This window comes from Lampris incognitus, chromosome 3 (genome assembly GCF_029633865.1).
Source record: "Lampris incognitus isolate fLamInc1 chromosome 3, fLamInc1.hap2, whole genome shotgun sequence".
NCBI classification, from domain to species: Eukaryota; Metazoa; Chordata; class Actinopteri; order Lampriformes; family Lampridae; genus Lampris; species Lampris incognitus.
Window position 1 is genome coordinate 26931099 of NC_079213.1, and position 21261 is coordinate 26952359.

General features: G+C 47.0%; 1 protein-coding gene and 1 long non-coding RNA gene across 2 annotated transcripts; one reads left to right on the plus strand and one right to left on the minus strand.

Moving 5' to 3' along the window:
- Positions 1-88: 88 nt before the first annotated feature.
- LOC130109010 (uncharacterized) lies at positions 89-10334 on the plus strand. Its single transcript, XR_008809959.1, has 3 exons — positions 89-144; positions 9642-9696; positions 10272-10334. It is a non-coding gene; the product is annotated as an uncharacterized LOC130109010 (long non-coding RNA).
- Positions 10335-17158: 6824 nt separating this feature from the next.
- On the minus strand, positions 17159-18739 carry zgc:113274 (uncharacterized protein LOC552925 homolog). Its single transcript, XM_056276703.1, is given in 5 exon segments — positions 17159-17262; positions 18213-18260; positions 18367-18523; positions 18525-18712; positions 18715-18739. Coding segments are annotated over 5 exon segments (522 nt in total).
- Between the last annotated feature and the right edge of the window lie 2522 nt (positions 18740-21261).

A 21261-nucleotide genomic window follows, 5' to 3' on the forward strand; every position in this document is an offset into this window, starting at 1 on the left:
AGAGAGGCAAGGCTTTCCTAAATCCAGCTTTCCATGAAAAAAAAAAAAGAACAAGGAAAGTAGCGGTATTTCCACTGGCATGGCAGCAGGGCGGCAGTAATAGCGGATTTCGTAACATGAAAGCTCCTCTTTTTGATCACTGACGTAAGTTATGAGCTGAAATGCAACAGTTGCCGAAAGACTAAAGGATAAACTGTATTGTCTGTTTGGTGCAATAGTTTTAACAGTTTAACATTGTGATGTGAAATGCAAGCTTCAGAAACTTAGTTGTGGCTCGGCTCATCTCTGATGATTTGTCCCACCTTGTCAATTGTGCAACCGCAAATTACAGCGACCGTAACCCAAGACCGCGCATGCGCAATAACGCTTGGTAGGACCACTCCATAGGTGGGTTGAAACGTACCCTCATAATTACTATTTCCAGCCACAATATCACTCCTCTCTATTTAACGTGGGGCTTGCCAATTACAGTGCAGTAATACTTCCAGCAGTACCAAGAACAACAAAAGTTTACCTTTTAAAGTGTAAGTAGACAACTTTTTTCTTTCACTTATCATTATGAAGTAAATGTTGATGGCGCAGTGTAATGGCTGTAGGATAATGACACCATCGGCGTTTAGATTGGTTCTCTATAAGCCTCGCTTTCACTGGCAATTCTGTCTGCCACCGGCAAATCGATTTACGGCACAGGAAGTGCGTCAGCCTCCTCGTAGCGGGCTAGGCAATGGCGGACGGTGGGGATCGCCAACCAACGGTTACCTCCAGCTTGGTCGGGCGTCCCTACAGACACCATTGGCCGTGTCTGCGGGTGGGAAGTCGGATGTGGGTATGTGTCATGGTCGCTGCACTAGCGCCTCCTCTGGTCGGTCGGGGCGCCCCCGGATCGGCGGAGAGGGGGTGGAGCAGCGAACGACTCAAAAAGAGCGGGGTAATTGGCCAGATACAAATTGGGGAGTAAAAGGGGGGAAATTGGGGGGGGGTGGCGGACGGTGGAACAACCAGACCTACCTATGGAATCTCTACCTGGTAAAAGAAAAGGAACCCAGTTGACGGAGGAGGCAAACAAAAAGGCGAAGAGGGAGAGTGATAGAAGACGAGATAAAACAAGAGTGAACCTCGGACGGGGATTCACTCGATGGAGAGAGCTCCGGGACTCGGGAGGGTTCTAAACCGACTTTAAATTGGCATCAGTAAGAAACACAACCCGCCTACTTATTAATACTACCGGATGTTTTACTCCGCTTCTATCGCAGCACTGAGGTCGGGGTTTCTAGTTCAAACTGGGATTCTTACGGTTGTTTCTTGCCTTGGACAGTAGCCAGGCTGCTAATTAACGGGAAGCGATCCGGGGGTCTTTGCGACGGCGGCGTAAACAGGAAAAACACCGTCTTCTTCTACCTTCTTCTTTTTGTTTGTGTGTTTAAGGTTTATTGGCGGTTGGCAAACAACGACTTGGTGAATTACCGCCACCAACTGGAATGGTGGGTGGACCAGAAGGTCTATTTACTAAAAACAAAAAACTCGCGTCTTCTCAATTAAACTGGTTACTTCTCAGGTTTCTGAGAGGGACTAAAAGCCCTTTTCAGCAGCTACTGCACAGAAACTCCCACAGCACCTAGAAATGTCATTGCTGCATCAACAGTTATGTCAATTCTCTCCGACTTTCTTTCTACTCCAGCAGTAAAGTTAATTACCATTGCCAAAAATGCCAAAAACACATCTGGTCATTACAAAAGCAAAATTCAGCATGCTTCCTTACTGACTTGTCCTCCTTACGTTCTTGTTTCACATCATTCTCGTTTCTCTGCAATCTTTTAGCAGCTTCAGCATACAACAATCCCTTTCTGCTCTCATCTTATTCACTTTCTCTTCTTAATTATTTTTGGACACTGTGCTGACTCCATGTCATGATGTCCCTTGCAGTGCAGGTGCTTTGATTGCGGTTTATCAATTTTACAATATTACACATTGCAGTTGTCCTTCCCACATCTTCTGACTCCATTATATACTGCGGCAACATTTAAATTTTTTTTTGATATACTTTATTAATTCCCGTGGAGAAATTCATGCTCTGCATTTAAGCCATTCTAGCTGTGTAGCTAGGAGCAGTGGGCAGCCGCCGTACAGCGCCTGGGGACCAACTCCAGTTCATTTTGTCATGCCTCGGTCAAGGGCACAGACAGGAGTATTAACCCCTAACATGCATGTCTTTTTGATGGTGAGGGAAACCGGAGCACCCGGAGAGAACCCACTGCAGACACAGGGAGAACATGCAAACTCCACACAGAGAACGACCTGGGATGACCCCCAAATTTGGATAACCCCAGGGTTATCCAAGGATGGCCTTCTTGCTGTGAGGCGACAAAAATAACCACTGGGCCACCGTGCCGCCAACATGTCTATGTTCTTGATAACAAAAACATCTGAGATGAGCTCTCTCTCATGGCCTCACCCTGTAACTCGCATAATTAAAGTACACTCTTTCCGGCAATTCCCCTTCAAAGGTCAAACACACGGAATTACTGTCCTCCTTCTCCCCTTCTTGGAAACTAGTCATTCTTCTTGACTCACACACACCTGCAACGTCCCGAAATGACTCAGCCTCTGTTGACAGTGGCATGCCACTTATCACTCCCTTCTTCTTTGCTCTTAATCCGAGTGGGAAGCAAGTCACACAGAGGTAACTTCTAAATACCTCGATCTTAAGGGCTCTATCTCTCCGACGCTTTGAGATACAATCAATGATAACTATCCTACTTCTAGTTATCCTGAGCGATAGCATATCTCCAAGTTTTCCCCCTACAAACTTTACGACCTCATGCGGGTCCTTGAAAATCCCGTCTTCTCCCAACAAGACGTGTCTCATCTATTCCCAATGACCGATTAGCATCGCTCGAGCAATTCAATGCATTTCCTCCTCCTTTTCTTATTTGCAAACCCTCTCATGTCCTCATTCTCATTTCTAATTTTGCTCTCTGTCTCCAACGTCATTTCCCAAACTTCCATCATGGCCTCCTCCTCCAACCATTAAAAACACTTGGAAACACTGGGGGGGGGGGGGGGTTTGAAAAGTTGTCTACTTCCACTTTAAAGTAAAACCGTTTTTTTTAAACAGATTTCAAGAAAGGCCATCTTAACTAAATATTAGAATAGCTAGTCTCATGTGTATTTGATGACAGAGCCCCAGAACTCGGTTTTTATGGAACACTTTCACCGTGGTCTGTCGAGTTATTTTATCCCATTTCATGCCCTATTCAAGTTTCACAAGCATAATTTATTCTCTTTGTTACTGTGTACTGCTCAGTCTGTTTCTGATGTAGTCATTAAAAATACCAAATGAGAGAGATAAAGAGGGAGAGAGAGAGACTTCGTTACATGGAAAAATTGACAGTGTTTTTGTTTCTAAGACCCGCATCCATTAGGTTTTTAGGATAAGGGAACAGGCAAACAAGTTTAAAGTTACTATTTCCACATGTGGAATCCATCTTCTAAGAAAGCTCCCATGCATACAGTCCTGCTGGTCTGCAGTGCATCTTAATGAGTCTACAGATGCACACTGGATAATAAAGTTCTCTCAATACGTGATCACGAACTATTCCAATTAGAGTTCTCTTGTATTTATCGAGTTTAATAATTGTACCTTGGGAGGGAAACCCAAATTTTCAGTGCTCCCTTAGGGTTTTCTTCCCCTCTCTGAATAATATTTGTACTCGCCGAGTGATGACGACAATAAAGCTACAGACAATGCATAATTTCTACTCCCTGGGATTTGGAGAAGCGCCTCATGCATTCCAGAGGTGGGAGCAGCGCAGAGTGCAGCAAATTTGAGAGAGAAGGCAGTATTTTATTAAGGACGGGAATTCTGGGGGCAGTGTTTGAATAAGGAGAGGAATGCTCAGCGCCTGGCAGAATCAGTGCTGAGAGGAAGAGAAGATCAACAAAGAAGGGAATGAATGGGCCGGGCAAACAGTGCGGCACCAAACAAAGAGAGGTACACGGGGTGGGCTTTGACATGGTTACACTGTCCATAAGTGGAGGACATTTTAACATGTTACGTTACTACATAGTTATAATATGCATTTATTTTTCCTTTATTTTCACAGGCCAAGTCCCGTTGAGATCAGAATCTCTTTTGAAAGGGAGACCTGTTCACATACACACACACTCACATAACACACACTCACAAAATCAATGACAAAATATAGTCCCCACCAGCATAACAAAAGACAGCAAATTCCAAATCATAGGTCGGCTGCTAAAACAGCAGCAAGATTCACAACCAAGTGAATTTAATAAATCAATAAAGGCAGCAAAATAAGTATGTGAAGTTTGACCTCTGGATGCAACTGGACCTGGCACCATAGCGCATAGTAACTAAAGGCCCTCTTCCCAAAGTCGGAGGCAGTATGAGGGAAAATAAGCAGAATCCAGTTACTTGAATAAAGCCTATAGCTGCTAAGGCTATCTAAAAGAATAAGACTATTCCAGACAAATAGTTTGGAGGTAAACCAATAATGGCTTTATAAATAAAAGCATGCCAGTGAAACCATCTACTGCGAGTCAAGGAGGACTTGCCTCTACGTACAGTATAGTGTACAGTAGTGGGTAAGGGACCAGGATCCTGTGAGAAATCGTAATTCGCCATGGTAGAGAGTATCCAGGGCATGCAGAGAGGCAGAAGATGCATGCTTATAGAAAACATAATCTGGTACATATATGCACTAGATGATGGTTTACATAGCAGAGATTTTGTTAATCACTAATTCCCACTTAACGGTCATATTTGCTTAGAAATGCAAAGCATACAGTGGAGACAGCTGGTACCATTGGTTTCAGAGAAGTGGATCTGGAGCCCCATAGTCCCAGGAATCACCATATTCTCCCATTAGCTGCATCTTCACCACCAGATGGGAGTTCATTGGCCCAGCCATTGATGCTGCCTCTGGGACCGCTGTGCCGTGCTGCTACATGATGTAATGGTTATGACAGGACTCATTGCAGGGTAATTAAAGCTGGTCTGCAATAAAGCAAAACAGCGTGGTGATGGCTTTCACTGCAGATCAACTACAAGCCGATTTGCAAGTTGATCGGCTTGTGTAAATACGGCCAATCTGCATCCGACGTTGTCGTTGATTGTCATTTGGCTAACGTTTTCTTAACAAAACAAAAAGCAAAAAAAAAACGATCAGTGAAAAGACTGAAGCCTGTTTCCCCTGGGCTGTTGGTGGGGGTAAGGTTATATTAACTGGGGCCGGCCACATTAGAATTTGACCTGCTTGTTTTCCTGCCATCTGCACAACCTTGCTGCCCAGGAAAAATACAACCCCTCTCTTTCACCCCTGAGGAAGAAGAGTTGCTGAGACATGTGCAGTTAAAGATGATTTAGTTGCCAAGATAAAATCTGGTCTTTCTGTAATTGTCAGAGAGAGAGAGCGAGAGCGAGAGCGAGAGAGAGAGAGAGAGAGAGAGAGAGAGAGAGAGAGAGAGAGAGAGAGAGAGAGAGAGAGAGAGAGAGAGAGAGACTTGATCAGAGATAGAGTGAGGGAGAAATCAAGAAAGGGAGCAATGCCGATGTGCAGAGCAAGACAGAGGCAGATGGAGTGACGACACAAATTGTATGTTATTCCAGTGAACTGGATATTGCCATTGTCTGTTTCACACACTTTATCTTTAAACTAGGTTATCATTGTTGTGGATTGTCCACTAAGATGCTGTGCAACTGTAATAGTGCTTTATCCTTACATAATTTTACTGTTTTGAACTTGTCTTGCAGCATAGTGGCACAGTGGTTAGCAGTTACCTCACAGCAGGCAGGTCCTGGGTTCGAAACCCCAGGCCATCCCAGGTCCTTTCTGTGTGGAGTTTGCATGTTCTCCCCGTGTGTGCGTGGGTTTCCTCCGGGTGCTCCGGTTTCCTCCCACCATCAAAAAGACATGCATGTTAGGGTTAATACTCCTGTCTCTGCCCCTGAGCAAGGCGGTGGAAAGAAGTGGAGTTGGTCCCCAGGCGCTGCAGCTGCCCACTGCTCCTGTACGATAGGATGGGTTAAATGCAGAGAACACATTCACTGTAACCTGTACGATGACAAAATAAAGTGGTTTTCTCATCTGGTCTTTCTCATCTTGCCATCTCCTCTTGTCTATAGATTCTGGGCATGTAGCAGACAATCCAATCGAGATTAATTAACAACACATTTATTAGCAGAATAAGCTCCAGCCGTCATGTCACCAAAGCTACAAACAACAGAAAGAAAGCGAAGGCCTAATTTTGGCGTTTTATTAAAGTGGGTAGGGGAAAGAAGTTATTCGTTGAGGGAGAAAATGGCGTGAGCCGCCTCTTTGAAAAAAAAATGTGGAATCCACAACTAAAGATGAGGAGTCACTCGGTTGTGTTGAAGGGAGTGGAAAGGTCACTTATACCATATGGGAGCCAGGAGGCAGAACAGAATTTGGATGAGGCGATGACCAGGCCTGTGCAGGGGAAGGAGAGCCCAGTAATGTGGAGCGGTGCTGGTAGAAAGCAGAATGTGGGGCGTGGGCTGGTATATGGGGGTCGGCCCATCGCCGGAAGAAACAGACCTCCGACGCATTGTTGTCATTTTGGGGCTTTCAGACTACAACCGGACCGTTGTATTTTTCACCGATTTCGAACCCATTTGCCAGTCATTCTGCTCTTAAAATAGACAGAGTAACATAAGCAGGAATGACATATAACAGGATTATGCATAATTTAACATATTAGTGAATTTCTAATAATGGTTATGTTAACATCCACGGTGTGGATATCGCGCCCCCAGGCTATGAGAGGGATCACTTGTGTTGTGCTCGTTTCGCCGGTAGACATCAGGGGTACAGCTTAAGCTAAGCTGACAACTGCCAGCGATTTCTTAATGTAGCTTCAGAACAGATCAAAATCCATCTGGACCAATCTAGAAACGCATAAATGAGCAATCTCAACAGCAAGAAGAGTCAGTATTAACATCAGACAGTTAAAGTCAGTTGTTTTACACTTGTATTTTTTTCTATGAAGATAATTTTTTGGCATTTTACGCCTTTGTTGGATAGTGATAGTAGAGAGAGAGAGACAGGAAAGCGAGAGGGGATGACATGCAGCAAAGGGCCCGGGCCAGATTCGAACTCAGGCCACAGTGGTAAGGACTCGGCCTTATGTGGTACCACTCTACCGGGTGAGCCACCGCGGCGCCCCCTGTATGTATTTTTTACAATGTACTGACTGAAATGGGGTTGGATATGTGGTAGACCTTAACTTAGGCGTCACATGTACACCACATTGTAGAGGTCTGGGGGGTTGTTGGTGACTGTCTGGCGTTAAGCTTCAATACAGGGAGACGAGGGCAGCCAGTGGAGGGACTGTGGGAGGTTAAATATTGGTGGTTTTACCGAGGATGATTAAGTTGGGATATTGGTGTAGCTTGGGGGTCTACTACGTAGGAAGTTACTGCCAAGGTGATGATAGGTGCTGGTCTTTTCTTCCCTCCCACCTCTACCATGAACTCGCAGACGTAAGTTCAGTTCTCACATCGAGGGTCTCTACGCATGGCTTTCCCCATGAGGGGAAGCCTCCTACCACCCATGGAGTCCACACCATAGCCTGCCTCTCCTCACACACCAACGAGGGGAAAGTCACATCATCCCGATCACTTTCAGTCGTCTGTCTTAGACAGCCATCCACACGATGTCTGCCATCCATCAGGCAGGAGCGACGACGTTATCGCCACACGATCAAGGGCTTGATACTGATAGACTTTCACAAGCCACTGTTCATATCCTGTCACAAAGCACATCTGACATATCTGCTTAAACATTTTGTCAAACTTCAAGATGCTGCTTTTTATTCTGATGCAGATTATCTCTGTGCGGTGTGAATTTGAGGTAAAAATTGAATAAGTAAGGTCCTTACCCAGGGAGAAAAACTGACTCCTACAAAAGCTATTGAGCTCCCATGGTAGTAAACTAGACAACCGCAGCCCTAGCTTCTTGTAAAATTACATCATAGTTAAGATAAACCGCAGTATTTGTCTGCTTAATCACATTATGGAGGTTACTGTGGTCAATCAAGTGCACCTTTTATAAATCCATCCATCCATCCATCTGAACTGCTTATCCTGCCCTCAGGGTATCGGGGATGCTGGAGCCTATCCCAGCAGTCATTGGGCGGTAGGCGGGGAGACACCCTGGACAGGCCACCAGGCCATCACACAGGGCCGACATACACACACACACACACACACACACACACACACACACACACACACACACACATTCATACCTAGGGGCAATTTAATACGGCCGATTCACCTGACCTACATGTCTTTGGACTGTGGGAGGAAACCGGAGCCCCCTGAGGAAACCCACGCAGACACAGGGAGAACATGCAAACTCCACACAGAGGACGACCCGGGTGACCCCCCAAGGTCGGACTACTCCGGGGCTTGAACCCAGGACCTTCTTGCTGTGAGGCGACCACGCTAACCACTGCGCCTGCAAATTATTCGAACCCTACCCACAAAATACAGAATGGCGTCCACGTCGTTAATTCATGGTATCAACATCTCATTTCTGTACCTTAAAATAAGGAATGTCCGTGTTTTGCTTGTTCACGTCCTCAAATAAGTATATGTGAGGCGTTAGCATGGATCATTTGAGTGCACAGGATGCAATCTCTCCAAGGGCACCAAACCTAATGCTGGTAATTATAAAACCATGAGAATCACGAAACACAAAATAGGAGTGGTGCTGCACGGCTAATTATGAGGGTCAAAAATGAGAGTATTGAGGACCGATAAAGATTGCACAAAAACAACATCTTGTGCACATGACAACATTTTTTTTTTGCATAAACAGGGCAAGTAATACAACTGCGTGCACAATATACTCAAACTGTATCTCGTGCATGTGAAACAGTTTTTCATGCCATTGATTTACTAAATTGTGCTCTCGAAATAGGAAAAAAAATTAATAATTTGACCACTCCCGGGCTCCTTACTGAGGAGAGGAGGAAATCCAATTAAAATAAAAAAACACAACGTAGAGGAGAAAAAGTGGAATTAATTGAAAATAGAAATACAACTAATGCTTTGGAATGAGTGAATGTTGGGGAAGGAAAAAAAGGAAAGTTTAGCTGCCTAAGAAAGACAAATAAGCAATTAATGCAGTAGAGTGAGGCCGTGCAATGGAAAGAGGAGTTGCAGAATGCAAAAAAAAAGTCAAGTCATGTTTATTTGTGTAGCCCTAAATCAGGGTTGTAGTCTCAGAGGACTCTACAATCACACAAGGAAAAGCAGGCAGACGCAATAAACGACGACGGACAACACCCTCTATCCTTAGACCCTCAATGTGGATGAGAAAAACTCTGCAGGTAATAAAAACTAAATGAGGAAAGTCAAGCAGGAGAAAAGTCAGGGAGAGGGTTGACAGAAGCATTCCTCCTCCAGGACAGAGAGGGGTGCGCTAGGTGGGCAATGCAGACTAAGAGGTTAAGAAATAAACGGCGTAAAGGGGAATGTAGCGGTTATCTTCGGTGAGTATTAAGAAATAAATGGCGTAAAGGGGAATGTAGCGGTTATCTTTGGTGAGTATTGCTCTTTCTCAGTCTTAGTTTTCTTGTTGTGACCACATCAGGACAACAGACGAGACTGACTTACGCGCTGAGTGAAAACGGCAACTCAAGACAACGGTAAGACAACTGTGTTGCTCCACGGTCTGCTCGTGTATTAGCATAGCGGACTAGCGCCGAAGTAACATGGCAACATTCTTCTTATCTAGCTCTATTATGTATGATCTATGGTTGTTGATCTGAGGAGGGGCACGACACCAGTGATAGACTCATTCTGCCGAATGCACTACAGAGCACCACAGGAGGTCATTCCTGCCTGTGGCCATCAAACTTTACTACTCCTCTCTCAGAGTGTCAGACACCCGGCATTAGTGGTCACTGGACTGGCCCTTCAACTTGGTTTACCCTGTCGGGTTTTGTTTGTGCTGTTTGTTTTGTGCTGCGGTAGTGCAGTATAGATAGGGTGTTAATGTGCACCATGCATGTTTATATATTTTGTTCTTATTTCTACTTCTTATTTTATCTTTTATTTCTATTTGTTTCTGTTTTTCTTGTTTGTATTTTGTTTCTATTTTCTTGTTATCTTGTATCTTGTTAGTTTTTAGTTTTTTCTTACTAGAGCTCGAGTGTCTGTAATAGAACCCAATTTCCCCTCGGGGATGAATAAATTATTCTGATTCTGATTCTGATTACAGATGTGCGGAAGCCGCGTAGGATGACAACTGGAACTCAAACTGTTTAAATCTTTCTATGCTGGATGAAATCAACTAAATATTCAATATCATTCCTGTATATTACCAAAAATCATACTGCTTACAATATTTTAGCAACACAAATAATTCTTCAGAAAAAAAGGACTGTGCTGGCAAATGCCGCTTACAGGGAAGTCAATTATTTTGTATTTTTGAGGGTTTTTTTTGTTGTTGGTCATTCTGTAGCTTCCCAGTATTGTTCCCTATGTACTTAAATCCGCATATTCAAATTTTGGTCAAAGTACGTATGTTTTGGCATCAAAATGCTATTTTTCCAAGTCCTTCAAAAAAAACCAACAACAACCATGTAACATGACGTATGTTTCTGCCCTTTCTTTTAACACTTCTGTCACTCCCCAGGCTTACACTGTCAGTGAACTGTGTGTGTGTGTGTGGGGGGGGGGGGGTTGGGATTCCCATGTTAAAATGCCCAGCTTTACATCAGAAATTAACATATTTACAGCCTGGTTCAAAAAATGGTTTAGGTGTCTATAGCTCATTTCGGAGGGGGGTGTGTGTCATACATTAAGGCTTAAAGTTATGCATGATTAGGGGCGTGTCTGCTTTGAGTGACAGGTGGGCCAAGTCCCTTCCAGACTGGCTGGCTAGTCGTCCACTTCAGTTGAGTTTGAAAGAAGCAGCGGGAAGAAATTAGGGAGGGAAAAGAAAAAAAGAGAAGAAATGTCAAGTTAGAGTGATGATAGTGACAATGAAAGTGAAATCTGAGTGGTTGGAATAAAATTGACTGGGAGCAAGGTCAGATTTGGAGTTCTGTCGGGCAAACACCAAGTCGCGAGTTTGGTTAAGGACGCACTTGACGATGTCACCTTTTTCCGAAGACGCGACAGCGAAAACAAAATACAGCATCTGCACCGACTGAATACATTAGCCGCTATTAGCCTCATTATTTTCTCCCTGTTTTTCACTGTTAGCTCATAGTTTCCTTTGTAAACCTTCTTGGGGTCATGTCTGTATTTTTTGGGAACTTGATATCCCTTATTTGTATTGGGCCTTTTTTTTAGTTTCAGTTCTCTCCTTATCTTATTATTAATATGCATGTCAGGGTAAATACTCCTGCCTGTGCCCCTGAGCAAGGCAATGGAAAGAAGAACTGGAGTTGGTCCCCGGGTGCTGCAGCTGCCCACTGCTCCTATACAATAGGATGGGTTACATGCAGAGAACACATTCGTTGTAAGAATACGATGTCAAATAAAGTGGCGTACATTCATTCTTTCAGCTGTCAGTCTATTTGGCCAGAACGCCGGGTCTTCACTCATGAGTCACCGATCTGCTGCTCTCACTGGTGCTGCTCAGATCACTCTGTGATGGTGCTGAGCTGGAGTGGTCCAAGCAGGTGTCTGGTTTGTGGTGGGCTGATGCGGTCTGTCAGTGTCGCCTCTGACACTTTCCTTCAACACTGTGTCTGGTTCACCGCAACCAGCAGCAGAGGCAGTAACGCTAGAAGCTGTAGATGCAGTTGACGCATAACAGGCTGAGGCAGCAATAAGGCTGCTAACGTCAGCTAGCTGAGCTTCTACTAATATTACACCTGTTGTAACGTCAGCTAGCTCTATTAAGTTTAGAAATCACGTCAGGACACAGCGCTGTCGCTCGACACAACCTCTCCGTGGCATTCTTTATTTAGACTGACACAGCATCAAAGGCAGACCCGATCAAACAACCCAGAGCCCGCAGGCATCACCAATCGATCCCAGCACAATAGAACCGCACCAAATCAAATGCAGCACTGTCGATGTGTGCATACATAACATTCCCCCCCCCCCCGGCAGGATTTCAAACATGAAAGGTTGACACAAAGTCCTCTAGGTGGCCAGGGCGTAAACGTGTGCGAACAGGTCGCGGGGCGGCCTGAGGCTGGGCAGGCCGAGGTGGGGAGGGAGATGGCAGGGGGAGCTGAGGCCCAGAAATGTCTGGGGCCCGTGTAGGAGCTGCATGAAGCCCCGGGGCGTCTTGCCATGCTGAGGGAATGGCTATGGTTGTGTCACCAGCTGTGTGTGGCGGAGCTGACACCTTCCGTACACGACTGGAGTGCCACCGAGTGCCATCGCTGAGGAGGTAAGTGGCTGGGCCCAGCTGACGGGTGACTTGGAGAGGAGAGGACCAGTATGAAGCCATTTTATTGTCCCTGTGGGGCCTGCGGACCCTGACCCAGTCTGACACATTGATGTCTGGCACCCTGGTTCGTTTTGACTGGTCAAACCGTTGCTTCATCCGCGTCTGCTGACGAGTGACTGAGGCTCTGACCCCAGAGGGAGGTGCCTGAGGTGTGGAGGGGCGGAGCCTGTCAAGGGGCATGCACAGTTCCCGGCCTAGCATGAGAGAGGCTGGGGAGACGCCTGTGGTCGAGTGCTGTGTGGCCCGATAGTGCAGCAGAGTGTGACGGATGGCCTGCGTGAAAGAGCACCCTTGGGCCATGTGTGCTCTGAGGCCGTTCTTCAGTGACTGGTGAAAACGTTCAACGCCGCCATTGGCCTGGGGGTGGTAGTACGCAGTGCGTATATGACGGATGCCCTTGCTTTCGAGATAAGCAGTGAACTCAGCAGAGACCAGCTGAGGGCCGTTGTCAGTGGTGATGGCCTTTGGGAGGCCCCAGCGAGAGAAAAGAGAGTCCAGGAAGTCGATGATGATCTGTGAGGTCACAGTGCCGGAAGTGGTGAGTTCAGGCCATTTTGAGTGTAGATCGTAGGCGACCACCATGAAGCGTTGGTGGTGGGGAACTCCATGGATCTCACCAAAAATGTCCAACTGCAGGTGTTCCCAGGGCTGAGAGGGCCAGGCGAGAGGTTGCAGGGGTGGGGGAGCCTGGTGGCCAGTCTTGCCACTCACAAGGCAGGCAGAACAGTCCTTCACCAGAGCCTCAATATCTCTGTCTATCCCCGGCCACCACACCAGGTCTCGGCAGCGCTGTTTCAGTTTCACAATGCCCAGGTGGCCTTCATGCGCCGTATTCAAAACACGTGCACGGAGAGCAGCTGGGACCACTGTGCAAAACCCACGTGCCACGCAGGTGTCGTTCCAGCAGGAGAGCTCCTGTCTGACTCGGGCGAACGCAGCCAGCTCCTCTGGGACCTTGTGAGGCCAGCCGTTCTGGATGTAGGTGCGGAGCTGGGAGAGGACAGGGTCCTGTTCGGAGGCTGCCCTCAACTCCTGCAGAGAGACAGTGGCCTGGAGGGGTGTGTGTAGCATTTGGACAATGTCCTTTTCCACACAGTCAGTGTCCGTCTGTGGAGCTGGGGTGGAGACAGAGCGAGAGAGTAGGTCGGCGACAACATTGTCTCTGCCTGGGGTGAACTGCAGGCTGAAGTTGTACTGGCGGAGGCGGTCAGACCAGCGGTGCAGCCTCAGGGGTTTGTGGCCTGTCCCAGATGTGGACAGCAGCGCTGTCAGGGCCTGGTGATCTGTCCTGAGGGTGAAGGAGCGGCCATAGAGGTAGAGGTGCCACCTTTCACAAGCCCAGATACAGGCTAACGCCTCACGCTCACCCACGGAGTACCGCTGCTCGGTCAGGTTGAGGGCACGGGAGGCGAAGGCAATGGGCTTCTCCACACCGTTCTGGGTTTGAGACAGCACGGCCCCTATCGCTATGGCTGATGCGTCACAGGTCACAAAGGTGGAGCTGGAGATGTTGAAGTGAGCCAACACTGGTGGTGAAGTCAGTTGAGTCTTGAGATCACGCACAGCGTCACTGCACGCCTTTGACCACACCCATGGCTCGTCCTTACGCAGCAGCTGGCGCAGGGGGGCTGTGGTCGCAGAGTACTGGGGAAGAAACCTCAGGTAGTAACTTGTCATACCCAGGAAGGAGGCGACCTGGGCGGCCGAGCTGGGCTCAGGGATGGCCTGAATGGCGTCCACGTTGGATTGTAGTGGAGTTACACCGCTCGCTGACAGCCGGAACCCCACGAAGTCGATGGCTGGCACAGAGAGGACACATTTCTCAGCATTGAGAGTTAGCTTGTGCTTGGACAGGGCTGCGAAGACCATGTTAAGGCGCTTGTCGTGGATTTCACTGGTGGGCCCGTGTACCACTATATCGTCCAGATAAATGGCCACGCCCAGTATGCCAGCCAGCACGGAGACCATGATTTTCTGGAAGCAGCTAGGGGCGGAGCTGAGACCGAAAGGCATCCTGGTGTAGCGAAACACTCCTGCATGTGTCACAAAGGCTGTGAGGTTTCGGCTGCTGGGGTGGAGGGGCACCTGTAAGTACCCCTGTCTGACGTCGAGCTTGGAGAACACCTCAGAGCCATAGAACTGAGCAGTGAGTTCTTCTGAGGTGGGCAGTGGATACTTATCAGGGACCACTGCCTTATTTACTGCACGTAGATCGACACAGACACGCAGGCCCCCCGACTTCTTCTTAGCCACCACGAGGTTTGAGACCCAAGGTGACGCGTCCACCGGTTCAATGATGCCAGCTTCCAGCAGTTGTTGCAGCTCGGCGGAGACCCCATCACGGAGAGCCAACGGGATGCGGCGCAGTGGTTGGATGACAGATTTCACAGCAGGGTTGAGGAGAGGTTGATGGCTGAAGGCGGAGAGGCAGCCCAGCCCCATAAACAGCGATGGCCACTTCTGCTGCCAAGGTGTGGCGACAGTCAGGATTGCTGCCCCCCTTGTGTCTAAGAGGGAGAACCCCAGAGCGGAGAACAGGTCCAGGCCCATCAGGTTGGCCCCACGGCGTGCCACATGAAAAACTGCATTAGGCACCAGCTTGGTTCCATAGCGGACAGTCAGTTGGAGAGAGCCAACCAGATCGATTTTGGAGTCACCATACCCACAGAGGACAGCTGAGGGTGCGGACAGTGGCAGTGAACCGAAAAATTGACTGTAGGTATCAACATTCAGGAGAGACACACTTGCACCGGTGTCCAACAGCAGGGGAATGCACACATCATTAATGTTGACTGTGCATGATTTGAATGACACTGGCGCAGAGCTCACCTTGTGAATGACGGCGGTTGAAGACTGGGGGGTGTGGCCCTCTGACCCAGCCGGGGAAGATCGACAGACGTTGGCAAAGTGATTGTGCTTACCGCAGCTACGGCATGTCTGGCCACGGGCAGGGCAGTTCTGAGCCCTTGAAACATGAGACCGAGATCCACAGTTACCACAGGACTGTTGAGGGCGGGGCCGAGAACGCCGTCGTTGCAGTTGCAAGACGTCCCCAGTGGAGTCCGCGCCCGCCTCGCTCTGGCTGGGTTGCGTCCCGAGGGGCAGCCGTGAGTAGAGGGAGGAGTCGTTGGCAGCTTGACTGGAGGTGGCCACTTGCTGTGTATTTAGCATAGCAGCACACTCAGCTGCTCCCTCAACCTGTAGTGCGATTGTAATTGCTCTGGACAGCAGCAGATCGTCTTTTTCCAGCAGGAGAGTCTCACGCACCTTTGCGTTGTTGGTGTGTTCGATTAGCTGGTCGCGAACCATCTCGTCCTGAAGCGCGCCAAACTTGCATGAGCTAGCTAGCCCTCGCAAATTAGCTACGTACTGCCGCACAGACTCACCAGGCAGTTGGTGTCGCTGACGGAATATAAATCGCCGAAGGAGGGCACTCTGTGGAGCAGCGAAATGGGTGCTCATAAGTCCCACAGCTTCGGCAAAGCTTGTGACGTTCCCCAGAGACCCGAGCACACGATGACCCTCTGCTCCCAAGCAGTGTAGCAACAAAGCCGTCTTCCTAGCCTGGCTCACGTCGTCGAGCCCTGAGGCGATGATGTAATTTTCAAAACTATGTAGCCAGCGAGTCCATGGTACCGGAGGCTCGCCAGGTAATGCCAGGAAGGGGGCAGGTGGTGGGAGGGAGCTATCAGCCATCCTCGTCGCCAATATTAAGTTTAGAAATCACGTCAGGACACAGCGCTGTCGCTCGACACAACCTCTCCGTGGCATTCTTTATTTAGACTGACACAGCATCAAAGGCAGACCCGATCAAACAACCCAGAGCCCGCAGGCATCACCAATCGATCCCAGCACAATAGAACCGCACCAAATCAAATGCAGCACTGTCGATGTGTGCATACATAACAAGCTCAGCTTCTTTTACTAATATTACACCTGTTGTACCCTCAGCTAGCTCAATTCTTCTACTATTATTACACCTTTCGTAACGTCAGCTAGCTCAGCTTCTACTAATATTACACCTGTTGTAACGTCAGCTAGCTCAGCTTCTTCTACTAATATTACACCTTTCGTGACATCAGCTAGCTCAGCTTCTACTAATATTACACCTGTTGTAGTGCAGCTTCTTCTACTAATATTACACCTTTTGTAACATCAGCTTGCTCCTCCCTTGTGGAGTAGGGGAGAGTGAGGTAAGATGAGCCAATTTTTATGTATGTTGTCCTCGAGCTAAGAAAAAATGAGACAGAAGTAGAATGAAAACTCTGATGCTCAGAAGTATCATCAAACGGGATGGGAACATCACTCTCCTCAGAGCTGCTGTAAACTGTGATTTTCGTCTTGGTTTTTTCCTCTTCAGCTTTCTTTGTTCTTTGATGGTACTTTCCTTTTCCCCTTTCAATCAATCAATCAAGGTTACATTTTATATAGCACTTTTCTTGCCACAACAGCCACTCAAAGCACTTTACAACTGAATAATTCCCTTTCTGCTTATTTTTCCTCTCGTCATGAGCCCTGTCAATTGCCTGATTTTCATTTGTATCAGTCAGAATCCGTGTCTTCACACGCTTTCAGTTTTTTTGTGTCCTGGGCTGCTAATTTTGAGGTAAGGGTAGAATTTCCGCAGCAGAGACATATCCAGCATGGTTGGGGTGTGAATCTGGGTCACTTGGTGAAGCACATACATGTGTAGGCTATGGTGAAGGCAGCTCAGCAGAGATAGAGGTTGAAGCCATGGGCTCAGGGTTGGGTCTGTCTGACACCATGGTTGGCTCAAAGTCTGAAAATCCCTGTGGACCTGAATCCAGAAGAGATGTTCCACGATGTCCTTGCTGACATGAAAGCCTCGTTCACACAGCCAGGGATTTCGTATATGCTGGTTGTTTTGCCTGGTTTGGATCTCCTCCAACCATCAAGAGCTCTGTTGTAATAGGTCTTAAATGGACCATAAACACTCTTGTCCAGAGGCTGCAGGTGATGGCTTGTGTGTGTGTGTGTGTGGGGGGGGAATTGTGAGCATAACAATACCCTTCCCTTTTGCTATAACCAAAGCCCTCAGTGAAACGTGGGCCTTATGTTTCTCAAGTATTAGCAGCACTGGCTGTTGAGGGAAGCACTTGGTATGCTGAACCAAATGTTCAAGGAACTCAGCAAAGGTGTCTTCATTGATCCAGCCAGACCTGGTAGAGGTACCAATAGATTCTGCAGGTGCTCCAGTAATGAAGTGGTCTTTGTATCTAACCCTTGGGAAGATAAACATGTGAGGGACTGCATTCCCAGTAGCACTGACTGCACAGACCACAGTCACAGGCTCTCCTCTTTCAGCAGATGTGATGGCGCCAACTTGATTCTTTCCTTTTTCTGCCACTACCTGCTTTGGTGTCTGCACTGTTGTCACACCTGTTTCCTCAACATTATAAATCATGTTTGGAGGGAATTTATGCCTGTAAAACAAAGAAAAGAGCAATGATGAGGATCAGAATAGTTAAATTTTAAAAGTAATGCAAAAAGTACTTGCAAGTAAACAGTCCTTGATACCCTGGTAATTATAGGTAAATACATGCCTGTTTGTTGTAAATGTACTTAACTGTTGTATGTACTTGTCATAAATAGTTATTAGTGTAATCAAATACATTAATTCTGTCACCTGTCCATCACTTTAGTCAGACTGTCAAAGAACTCCCCGACTGTAGGCTACAGCCTTCAATAAAACTACAGCCCTTCCCAAAGATGTCGCTTCAGGCATACGGCAGGAGAGATTGTGGCGTGCCATAAAATTCTTGAACCAATCTCGACCTAAAAAAGTGGGCTATCATTCATTCTGTCATTATTCTGTATTAAACTACAGAAGATGTTAGTCTATGCTAACCTACTGAGTCATGTAATTTCCTGCTCACCCTACCTGCTAAACCCTTCTCTTTCCAGTTGTTGGGGACAGGAATGTTTCTTTCTGCAAACTCCAATGCCAGTTCACAGCATTTCTTTGGAGTAAGGCCATGGAACTGTTCAGCCAGCTTCTTGATGTGGTATGCAAGCTCCTTCTCTAGCTCCTTTGTGAAGAACCCTCTTTGCTTCTGCTGTTCCACTGTACCCTACTGTTTTTACGTCCTTTGCCTCCTTCTTTTTTATGTATCTCCGCAGTGTTGACCTGTCAATAGTCCTGTCTTTTGCCACTGATCTGATGGATTTTTCACCCTTGACATCAATGGCTGCTCTCTCCATCTCTTCAAGGGGTGGTGAGCCCCAGTGGTTTTCCTCTTGTAGTTTCTTGGCATGATACCTTTTCAACAATGGTTAATATATGACAAACCAAACCAGTTGTGTAACACTCAAGTAAAATACCATTTTATACTTAAGAGACTTAACTGAACTTCAGTGTCTTATGGTGGGGTAAGTTGAACCACTGGCTCAATTTACCCCATAGCCTTTGGCTCACTTTGCCCCATAGCCACCATTTTGGAAAAAAGCGGCATAGTTTAACAATCCAGTCTAATCTTTAGCTAAATCATTCACATGGAGTTATACGTTAACAAATCACTAATATGTATATTTTTTTAGAACTGGATAAATTTGCTTTGACACAACAGTGACTATACCTGACATGCAGAAAATTTACTTTGACAAACAAAAAAAATTTTTTTGAGTAAAAAAATACTTACCACTTCTCCCATGTGCTTCTCTCCATCACAGAAAGATACAAATGATGGATGCTTCCTGAATTTATGGTCACATGAAAAAACATATGCACAGTTGCCTAGATACAGGGGGTGGGTCAACTTGCCCACTGGCTCATCTTACCCCAATCTCCCCCATCTGGTTGTTTTATTAAAGAATTTCGTCAGTTTAGGCAAAATTTCCTTAAACTGGGCATCGTGCTTCTTCTTTCGCTCCTCGGATTCACTTCGAAAACGCTTCCTGGTAATGGTAACACGTTATTTGATTTGGCGCAAACGCAGTACAGGAAGGACAAGGTGGAATAGTCTTGAATGTGAAATGTGAGTGATAATAAATATTGGCAAATATTGATATTTAATTGGCCCACTTTTACATTTAGACAGGTTTATTTTTATCTATTACAGATTATCATTCATTTTGGAATAACAAGAAAGGAAAAATGCTTTATAAATAAAAAAAGGAAACAAATTCAGGAGGCCCTTTGGCGGACGAGGCTCCAAGCAATTGCCCACCTATGGAATATGGTAAAACCACCTATGTGTGCATCAGCCGGGATCAACAAATCATTATTACATTCAGTATTTCTACAGGGAACAAAAGATACCAGGAGATATTGCTTATGTTCACAACATTGATTTATTTAATCAAGGGGACAACCATTATAATTATTAGAGTACAAATTATTTGACTATGTACAGTAGCTGTAGTGTGTGGTACAATGAAGTCATTAGGCCGGGATGCCTTTAGTTCCTTGTATTCCTGGTGAAATCCGATACTTGGTCTTCTCTCTACTTTTAGTGTGTCATGCAAACTAAGCACCTCTGCATCACCATGCCCTATGTCCAGTTGTCCTTCAGGCTGTTATTGGAAGGTTAATGTAACGTTACTTAGATTAGTCACTGACAGAGAAAAGCAGGCAGGCCAGACCGGGAACAGGAACAGGTTAGTGTCACATGGTGCCCCCAGTGCCCCTTGGGTAATGCAGTTTATTTAGGGCCTTTATGAATCACCCAGAGAACCTGATATGGAGTGAGAAATCGTCAATGGACTGCATTTGTACAGCGCTTTTCTTGTCTACCGACCACTAAAAGCACTTTACAGTGTACGCCTCACATTCACCCATTCACACACACAATTCATGCACTGATGGTGGAGGCTGCCATGAAAGGCACCAACCTGCTCATCAGGAGCAGTTTGGGGTTCAGTGTCTTGCTCAAGGACACTGACATGCTCTCTGGAGGAGCCGGGGATCCAATCAGCGAGCTTCCAATTACTTAGACGACCCACTCTACCTCCTGAGCCATGCTGCTCCTAAGGGCAGAAAAGAATACCAGCAGCTTGTGAGACGTGCTGGTGCGCAAGAAAAAGTCATGGTAAGCTGAAGGGCAAAATGTAGAAATGCTACCGGACTACTTCGAGCACTGGTCATTATAAGGGCTAACTGGTATCTTGTTTTTGTTTTGTTTTTCAGAACAGTGTAAGCTATCTAGATCGTCCATCATTTGATAGTGTAACGACCACGGATGTGCAGACTCGCTAGCCCCTGGCTAACGGGTAGGACCCTTTAGTTGGCTGGTTAGCGCAGTCGCCCGTGGTGCGGGAGACCCAGGTTCGTGTCCCGGCTGCAGCGTTTCCCGGCTGCCCCCCTGAATTCGCTACATTGGTGTCAGAAGTGGGATGGAGCGACCGTAAGGCCATCGGAAGCGGAGGCGTGAGGGAGTTGATATTGTAACGTGCATGGATAAGAAGACACGCTGAAGACACACGTCTGACCCTTTAGTCGAGCGGTTAGCGATGTCTCCTGCGGTGCAGGCGATACGGGTTCGCTTCCCGGCCACGGCAGTTCCTGTGGTTGCCCCCCGAATTCGCTACAATATGCTGAAGTGTGGGGATGCACTTCCCGAAGCGGCGGCGGCGGGGGGGTAGTGTAACGACCACTTGCTAGCCGCTGGCTAACAGGTCAGACCCTTTAGTCGACTGGTTAATGTAGTCGCCCGTGGTGCGGGAGACACGGGCTCGCGTCCCGGCTGCCCCCTGAATTCACTGCAGTGTTGTGTCAAGAGGCAGAGATCTCTTTTTAATCGCTGAATTCTTTACATATGGTAATACTTGTAGATTTTTT